This window comes from Fulmarus glacialis, unplaced genomic scaffold, assembly GCF_000690835.1.
Source record: "Fulmarus glacialis isolate BGI_N327 unplaced genomic scaffold, ASM69083v1 scaffold40410, whole genome shotgun sequence".
Lineage (NCBI taxonomy): Eukaryota > Metazoa > Chordata > Aves > Procellariiformes > Procellariidae > Fulmarus > Fulmarus glacialis.
This window is the reverse complement of record NW_009187827.1, coordinates 1-10,175: the sequence shown is the minus strand read 5'-3', so window position 1 is coordinate 10,175 and position 10,175 is coordinate 1. Positions and strand designations below refer to the sequence as shown.

Sequence of the window (10,175 nt, the reverse complement as noted above, 5' to 3'; positions counted from 1 at the left end):
TAGTGAACTGTAGTAAACCAGGACATCTTTCAGGACAGCATGAGAGTATAAAGCATGAAGAAAAGTTTATTCAGACTGCAGGCAGCAAAAGCTGAGACTGCTGTAATTGTACTGCAGACTACACCTGTTCCCTAAGTAAGGCACTCCCTGCAAAGATATCACCAAGAGATTTCATTAGTCTACCAGGCATTCAGATATACAAGACATGCCCAGAAAGAAAGATGGGAGGAAGACGTTAAAATCTTTTTTCCAATCTTACACATGAATAAGTATTTCACTGTAATTCTGGACAAGAGCCTGCCATGCAACTTCATGACCTCTGCTAAAACTGTTTGTTATGTTTGTATTTATGGGGGGGGGGAGTAGAAAAGAAAGCAAAAGCTACTTTCCTGATACCACAATACAAACCGAGATAATCATAGGTAATACTCTAGGTTTCTTCCAAAAATTGCAAGGGTGAACTGGCAGCCCTGCTGATGCTACTTATTTATGCATAATTAACATGCTGGAACAGCAAAGCTGTCAAGCTGCTATTGAAAAACATCAATCATGGGGGGGGGGAGTAGAAAAGAAAGCAAAAGCTACTTTCCTGATACCACAATACAAACCGAGATAATCATAGGTAATACTCTAGGTTTCTTCCAAAAATTGCAAGGGTGAACTGGCAGCCCTGCTGATGCTACTTATTTATGCATAATTAACATGCTGGAACAGCAAAGCTGTCAAGCTGCTATTGAAAAACATCAATCATGCTTTTATGTTTATGGCTGCAAGCTTTAAGAATGTGTTTTCTATCACCTGAACCGGCAAACACTTTGAGAAATAAGACTCCTCCAAAATTCATAAAACACTGACCCTCATAAAACATTTGACCCTCAAAATGTAAAGATGATTCAAATATTCTACATGGGTGTCGTTAAGTACTACGTTGTGACAAATCACTGAGCAATGTCTCAATTTCAAGCAGGTAGAGTATCACACAGGGATACTAACAGGCAGGACCACTCACTGTTCAACCACACCTACTTCTCCAGCTCAGTCACCAATAAGCAGTGCTACCCAACTTGCCTGAGTGCTGCAGGAATTCACCAATTCTTTTTCGCATCAGTTACAGATTTTAGGGTGGTTCTTCTTTAGAACTGCTAAGTTGAACTCAACAAAAGTTGAGAGGCCTCAGGCTAATAGTTCTCCCTCACAGATACGTCTTTTAGAAATATTACAGGATTTGAGCCTCTACTTCCTTCCAAACTCTTTCAAAAGTTGCTTTCTTGATGTCTTAAAGCTTAACAATAGATTAAGAAACCAGTCAACCAAGACAAACCACAGAAGATTTCAGTTACATCATGTTCTTTCCTTTCCCATTCAAATATTTTGGTGCATTTTTTTCCTTTTTTTTTTTTCCCCTTTTTTCCAACAGCTTTTCTAGGAGATGGGACTTTCTGAGAAGCAAGACTTAACTTTTCAAGATCCGACTCCATTAATGAGAAAAAGTAGACATCAATATTCAAGAACTGGCTTCTGCCATAGAATTCCAAATAGCTCAGCACTATTTTATTTGCTCATCAAAAATCAGAATGAGGCAGCTATTACAGCTGCCAGGGTAATAAGTTAGCTTTTGAAATTCAGGAACAACTCTAAACACAGTGTAATGTATTTCAGTGAGAAGAACCTCTCCAAAGGAAGAGACTCTTCTCGGCAAAGCAAGCTGGCCTGCTGTTAGAAGAAAAAGGAAAGTAGCACGTGCTTTCTCCTCATCTTTTTCCAAAAGGAGGAAAGAAAGGCAGGAAGCAGAGTATTTCAAAAGAATAGCAGCAACAGCACAAGAGCAGAGAAGCAAACTGAATAGGCATAGACATTCCAAGATTGGAGAACAAAGCAGAGCAGACAGTAGAAGAACAGTTAGATAAGTCAGAAAACAGTTTTTAAGGTTCAAATGGTAGAGGCAGATTCAGAATATTCTGAAAAGAAAGAGGCATGCTACTCCTTAAATGGCTACAAAGCTCAGAATTACTTCTTTTGGTCTATGGAAGACACCTAAAATGAGCTAATTGGGATTCAATTTGAGGGAAAGTCAGACTAGTTAGCTACTGTCGTCATGAAGATACTGCTCACCACTAATGGAAAAATAAGACTTTATTCAGACTTAAAACCTCAATCTTTTGTCTTCTGCATGACTGACAATAACTGCATTTGTTTAATGACCTTGACCCACAAAGGCATCTCATTTAGTGTTAGTCTCATATGAGCCTGGGATATCAACTTGAAGTGATATTTCAATATCCTCTGCTATGTTATTTGCTACTTTAAAAAAAAATATATATATACAGTAAGCAAGGGCTACTGATGAAGCAAGGTATTTATGTGCTAGAACATACTGTATGCTGTCAGTATGTCATTTTGTTGTTCGCTTTCAAACATTACTATGTACACAATATGAAAACATTTCATCAGATGGGCTGCCCACACTTGACAAATAATCTGCCTGCCTTGATGTTGCTTGTCTGTTTACTGCTTCCAAGTACTCTCCAGTCTGAAATGCAAGACATTTCAGGACTGAGCCCACCTGTTCTGTTCGTACCTGCGTAGCACGGTGGGGCCCTGATCCACGACTAAATCCATAGAAGCAGACAATGCTGTGCTTGCTCTCCACAGCAAAAGACTGACTTGGTAGATATATAAACTATTTGCCCAGTCCCACCTCAAGTCTAGATTTTTAGAAAACAGCATTTACAAAAGCTCAAAAGCAACAGAAAGTTTTGAATTGCTTTCTCTGTAATACTTTAACAATCTGAGTTAGCTGTTTTCCCAAAGGGTATTCAACTCGCACACTGAAGCTTTGTGCCAGGAACTGAAAAAACATCAAAACCGTAATTTAATCACCTAACATTCATGTTACTTATTTGTACAAATTAGTAATGAAAGTGTTACAAAATGCTCAAGAAAACTGACCCTTACATACATTTTCAAACATCTGGAGACCGTTCCCCATCAGAAGAGCCTACAGTTCACCATATGGCTAGAATAAAAGTGTTTTGGTCATGAAACAGTAAGAAAAATGCACAAGGCAACGCAAATTTCAGCTACGAATCTTCATTGTTCCTAGCAAGTCTCAGTCAGCATATAAATTACATTAAAGCTAGATTTCATTGCCCCAAACGATATTTAAGAGAGCAGGTAAAAAACAGAAGGCACTTCTTATTGCTGGAATACAAGTAGCATTGCCCTGAAGCAAAAACAGATGCATCCGAGAAGATTACTGAAAGCATTAAAAAGGGTTTTTTAAGATGACAGCAAACTACAGCAGGCACTGGCACAGACTATTTGGAGTGGAGCGCAGCCAGTGCCCAGCAGTCTGCAGCAAAGATTTACCTTAGGTTCTGATAGCGTTCCATTAAATTACTTTTTAAAATAAGGCCTAAAATTATTTAAGGTTCATTTATTTTGACATTTCAAGTCAGGACTGCACTTTTGAAACAAATCTCCAGTCAATTCCTCTTACTAGAGTTTTGTTTGCACCACAGAATGCTCTTGGATCACCACCCGGATTCCTTTTGGATTACACTAAATTGAAAGATGCGATTTAAGTGCACTGCTAATGCTCTTTAGCCACAAATAGGCACCTATTCCATAGTTAAAACTAGAGATAGTCCAAATAAGACAGAAACCCCTGAAATCTGTGCAGTGTTGATGTCAGGTTCTCAGCACCTCTTTCAGTCTACAGATCCACTCCTCTCAATCCACATTATTTGCTAATACAGACATAGACTTAGTATTTTTATTTATTTTTTATTCTTTTTTTTTTTCAAACACAGTAATGTCTTCCTAACTGATGCTTCCCACTGTATTTTAATTGAATTATTTCAGCTAGAAGACTAAACAATGGTTCTGTTCCCTTTTTGAAGTCCATAGGCTATTCAGTTCGCCATGCATACTGACAAAAAACTCACTCTCAGGGTATGCTTACGTGAAAAGCTAATTAGAAGGACCTTAAAACTTCTTAACACATTAGTAATTTACACAACACACAATAAATTGCTTCCGGAATTAATTTACATTACACTAAACAGCATCTTGACAGTCAACCTAGCATCACCTAGCTTTGTCATAAAGGCAAGTATAACCACTTCTGCGAGATGCACGTGGTCAGAATAACACAAGTGTTCCACCCATTGCAAAGACAATTTCTTTCCAGTAGACAGTACATTTCAGATAAATAACAGAAAGGACTTGAAGGAATTCAGGATGAAAACTAGTAAGACTAGTAAAGTCTAGGCTAACTAACAAGAGAGCAAGTAAATTGAACTGAAACTAAATAGATTTTCAACAGTTCTTGACATGTTTTCTTTCCAGTGACTCAAATAACTGCTACTGTTAGCAGATTCATAGTTTTGTTTTTTTTTTTTTTTTGTTTCAACATTCCCCAAAGAAAATCTCTAGAATCTATACAGTACTGGGACAACGCCTTATCAGAAAGAAATCTTTAAAGCATTCCCTGAGGAAGTGACAGCTATCATCTCAGAATGCACTATCCTCCCATTTTCCCCTTGGAAGAAAATAAAAAGAAGTTTAAGAAGTGCAAAGGTCACGTGGGTTAAAAATACCTAAAGCTGCTTTTGAAGTGCAAAAAAAAAAGTCGGAATCTTGAAAGTTACGTAATAACAGATTTGATCTAGAAATGTACACTTGCTACATTTCACTGGTATGTATGAAAATACTTTAAAATTCTGTTGTAGATACACAAGCGCTTACATGTACTCAAGACATCGGCATATCATTTCTACAGTTGAATCCAATATGGAGAAGTGAAGAGTTACATCTCTTATGTGTCAAAAACTAAGAACCATCATATCCTGATAAGAACTAGGAAAAGCAACCAGAAGCAATAATTTTACCAGTTACATTACTAACTACATCCACTAGATAAATATTACTGCTGCACTTATCAACAGAAAGTTGAGGGCAGAAAGCATGAAGAAAAAAATAAAAAACAGCCTGAAGTAAGTGAAGAACACTTACTCTTTGACTGACTCCTGGCTAAAAACATTAATGTTCATATTAAAAGTGTTTCTAAATGTGACTTATGCTTCAAGATGAACTAGCCAAATCATTTTGCAGACTGTGAAAGAAACATAAGCGTAACTGAACATTTAAAGTACTTTTTAAAGAATATCAAAGAGCTGAGGATTGCTTCAATCTCACTTACCCTTGCATTAGATAAGGGAACTGGTGGCTTGGTATGAGATTGCTTTGTGCTTGTGGAAGATTACGATGCCTCACTCCATCTGCACTAGTGTTCAACGATGTAGATGAAGCTTCTTGGTTTGTGGGTGAGGCAGCAGTTGATCCAGAACGGTCCAAATTCTTAAAAATAAATAAAATTGAGGTTGGGGATCTTTTTGCCACAGTTACAAGATTTACTACTGTGTCTTAAAAAACTATTTGCTTTAATGTTTTGTCACAAGTTTTATTGAGAATATAAGCACCAGGCAAGTCTTCTGGGGTTTTATTGGTTCTGGCAAGCCTTCAGTAAAAACAGAAATTCAAAATTGCACTGAGGTGCACATATAAAAAAAGTGAAGTTTTCAGGAAGACTCAACACTTGATAGGTCCCAGAGAAAACCACAAGTCACTGGGAATCAAAGTTTCAAAAAGCTGAACCAAACTAAAGTTTAATCCAAAGAATATTTAGCAGCAACAAAAATTCTAGTGGCTATGGTTAACAAAAGTAACTACAACCTCAGGATACAACTTTATATTCAGAGTCAATAGTGCCTGCAGTGGCTTAAAATACCATTCCTCTATTCTTGTCTTCAGGTTCCCCTTCTACTCTTGTACTCATCTTCTTCACCGTGCCAGCTGCCCAATCCAAATTGCTGTGCTCACTGGGAGGGAATGGGGGTGGGAATAAGGAAGTAGCTAGGAACTACTTAGGCTCCCAGAAACACACCTAAAACTAGTGTGTCAGACCTTCAATGCTTTCCAAGATCAATACTTAACCCTGGAAGCAGGACAACAGCTGCCTTTCCTAGACTATTTGTCACCATAACAAGACTGCAATTTGGCCATTGAGATGCGTTATTTTAGTTTTAATAAATCCCCAAATCCTGTGGCTAAGCATTACTGTAATGTTTACTCAGTAGAAAATCCTCTTCAACTTTGACAACTCAGGAAGTGAGGAGCTGCAATTAAAGACATCCATATCACATTTGCCCTACAAAGGAAAACAAGAAAAATTTACCACTAGACAGTGGAGGGGGGGAATAAAAATAAAAAACAAATGGAAGAACAAAGGCCATTCAAGCTTTGGGTTTAGGTTGTTTTCTTCAAAGTATTATGAACTTAACACTGTGCGTACCGACTGCTTTAAGCAGTCATTAATACAGTCATTTAAATGTGACATTTACAACTGATCTACGTAGCAATAAAACAATCACAAAGGAGGCCCCCTGTGTCCTGCTTGCAAACAGAGATATAAATACAGCCTTTGAAAAGACAATGTAACCACTGTCCACTGTCTACTATTGCTTAAACTGCTTGTATTTCTGACTGTCACACAGCAGTCAGAAACAGTACCCTATCGACAGAAGAATGAAGACAGACAGCTTATTACTGGAAGGGTATTTCCCATACGCTGATAATCAACACACCACAGATGAGAAGTACCTACAATGGTATTGTACACATTGCTTTCTGACTAACCTTCAAGGGTTGCTTAGTGATACTGCCAGCTCTGGAAAAAGCCGAGAGAATTACAGTGATGATGACCAAGTCATCAACGGAAACATTAGCTGCCCTTCTGTTAAAATAGAGTACAATCAAAGAACATCATCATTTTTGGAGGGTGTGGAAAGGGGAAGACTCAAAATACCCTAAACAAGTGTTCTATGAACAGCTTAACTAATAAACATTAAGAACACTTTCTACTTCTCACTGTGTTACAGACACTATGACTACCTTGAAGCTACTACATAAGTACTGGCCAATTCCTGACTAGCAGAACGAACGCTGGCCAAGCTCTACCTGCCTATCTCACCACAAGGGCACTAATTTGACTGGTCTCTCTTCAGTGGTACAAATTTTCACAAAACAAATCAGAACTTAGTTGTTTTTTGTTTCTGTTTTTTTTCTTTTTTTTAAATCTGAATACACTGCTCAATTTCAGTCAAAGATAAGGGGATATGAAGAGAAAGGAAAATGTACTTTTTGATAAAGAAAAGTGTTAAGAATAAAGAATAGCTTAGAAAAAGTAGTGTTTTATCATCTAATAAACATCATTGTGTTATAATTTGAAAACAGGTCATCTTTGTTTAAATAAAGTGACACCCTTAAATAATCAAGTCTAATCGTACAAATTCATATGGCATGCTCTACTTCCACCACATTATTTTACAGTCAAATTTTAAAAATTAAAAGAGAAATTCCTGGAAAGCTTCCTCAGTGTAGAAGAAATTAATGTCCTATGTATGAAAAAAAACTCACTGAGCTACTGCTGGAGGTTGAAGCTCCGTGACCTTCTCTACTGGTGCTGGGTTTTGGAGAACTTGGGGGTGTCCGGGAAGTACATACCAGATGAACCATATGATATTCATCTTGCTAAAAATTAAAGAAATGGAAGAGCTAAAACAACGTTTGAGAAATTTACAAGCAAAAAATGTCTTTAAAAAACCACTTCAAAGCTGCATTTGCAAACAGTAAAGAAACATCATACAAAATGGAGAGACCATAAAGCACAACTTGAGCCTAGTACAAGAGAAGTCTACTGTTTCACAACTAATGTTTTCTTTGCTGCTGTCCACAGTAATATATTGAACATTCACTTACCCCCAGTTTTCCCTAGAACTGCAATATAGCAGAATCAGTGGAAGACACAGAGAAACATGAGGAAGTATATCATAAGCTTTAACTTTCATGTTGGAAAAATCTCAAACCCTTTACAGGGCTTGGTTTCCCTAAAGTTAAGAATGCTTACATTTGCGTTGAGATCTAATGAAGAGTATTATTCAATACAGACACCAGGGTAAATGAAAAGTGTAGGCACTGGAATTACACAAGCTGACCAAGATAAGAAAAATTTACCAGCCATTGCCTCCATCTCACTCCAGCCTAAGCTTGGCTCAAGCCTCACCTGCGGACACCCAACCGAAGAGCCCCTGCAGATATTCCACACTCAGTGAATGCTATTCGAAGCACTAGATGGGACTTGAGTATTCCTAAATATTTGAAAGTGAGGAAGCAAACGAGTAGCACCACTTGAAGCTATGTCAGCATGCAGTAACCAGTCCGTGCCAATTCTTCAGAATATGCTCCCCCACACAACACGGATGCTTTAAGAACTTCAATCTGAAACTATTTCACTGTACCAAATGAAAACACCCCATTATATCAGCATGCCTGAAGCTTATATGCAACAAGAACAGCTATGACTGTGTATTTAAATTGCACACTACAGCTTCCTCAGTAACGAAATTTTAAACAAGAAAAGCAACAAAAAAATCCCTCTGTCCTGTTCTGACATCAGCATGGTGCAGTCAAGCTGCAGTTTTTAATGAGATGACATTTAGAAATATGAGGTCTGGAGTTTTTTTTAAACTATTAAGAAAAGACGTTAAAACATTTTTTCATTTTTAAGTTTTAATCTTTAGGAATAAAGAAAACTGGATAACTGCTTTTATACACCATTGTGCATTACTGCCAGCATAGCCTATCCACATTCATTTAAACTCCTCCACATGTACCAGTTTCTAGCCCCAAGCACAGCCTCACTATTACATTAAGTGTAATGTCTTACTAGTTGGTAATAGTAGGCAATGATCAGAGAGCACTGAACGCAGGTGATCAGCATCCTGACCACGTCAAAAGCCTTTAACCTAACTAGTTACCTTCTTTCTAGATAGGAACTTATGCCACTCGGAAAGGCAAAGGAAGCTAGACATACTACTTGTAAGCTTACAGTAAACAGCTTTATTCAAAGAGACAGTTTATTGTAATATATTTCTATTTATACATAACAGCGTTGGACATCACTATGCTTGAAGAGTGCCACAGCTTCCAGCCTCAAGTATTTTATATCAGCGTGTCCTGGTTTCGGCTGGGATGGAGTTAATTCTCCTTCTAGTAGCTGGTATAGTGCTGTGGTTTGGATTTAGTATGAGAATAACGTTGATAACACACTAAAGTTTGAGTTGTTCCAAGCAGCACTTGTATAGTCAAGGACTTTTCAGCTTCCCATGCTCTGCCAGTGAGGAGGTGCACAAGAAGCTGGGAGGGATCATAGCCAGGACAGCTGACCCAAAGGGATATTCCATATCGCATGATGTCATGCTTAGTGCATAAGCTGGGGGGAGTTGGCCGGGGGGTAGCGATCGCTGCTCGGGGACTGGCTGGGCATTGGTCAGCGGGTGGTGAGCAACTGCATCGTGCATCACTTGCTTTGTATGTTCTTTTATTATTATTACTACTACTATTTTACGTTATTTTATTTCAATTATTAAACTGTCTTTATCTCAAGCCACGAGTTCTTTCACTTTTACTCTTCTGATTCTCTCCCCCATCCCACTGGAGGTGGGGGGAGTGAGCGAGCAGCTGTGTGGGGTTTAGTTGCTGGCTAGGGTTAAACCATGACACAGCAAAATGACACTGCTCAGTATCAAAGAGCAAGTATCACAATGCTACACTGAGAGATTTAGTAAATCCTCAGATAATATTAGGAATTTATAGTTAATCAAGTAGGAAGAATATGGCAGAGAATGAGATTGAACTTAAGAGTAATTATGCCTTTTTTCCAAATGCTCTTAAAAGCTTGAGCACAAAAAACTCCTCCCAACACAAATTTTTAATTTTGTGCTTAAGACTGATGACTATGTTTCTAAATTCACTAAATTTCTTTAACTAAACCCAAGGCCTATAGCTACTAAAACGCCCTTAAAGTCAAATATAGCCCCTGTACAGTGAAGGAAGACATTAGTTAGGCAAAGTTTCTCCTCTTAGCACATAAGCAAGGTTTGAAATTGCGTTTCCTAAAACCAGTCTGCTGTAAGCAGGCCAAGTGAATTTAAGGGATTCAGACTTCATTTTGTCCTTAACAAGTACAACTAAGCTTTGAGGTAAGTTATATAACCATTTTCATGAACTTTTAAGTGGTACAGGACACAGAATCACAGAATCACAGAATCACA

The 10,175-nt window shown here is 38.0% G+C and overlaps 1 protein-coding gene across 1 annotated transcript in view; it reads right to left on the bottom strand.

The window, feature by feature from the left end:
- HERPUD2 (HERPUD family member 2) overlaps positions 1-7,593 on the bottom strand; it is a gene marked incomplete at its 5' end in the record, with an annotated part of 11,829 nt that extends 4,236 nt beyond the window's left edge. Inside the window, 2 exons of the mRNA XM_009576447.1 lie at positions 5,204-5,361; positions 7,480-7,593. Coding sequence (XP_009574742.1) covers positions 5,204-5,361; positions 7,480-7,593 — 272 coding nt within the window. The remainder of the gene's footprint in view (positions 1-5,203; positions 5,362-7,479) is intronic.
- Positions 7,594-10,175: the final 2,582 nt, after the last annotated feature.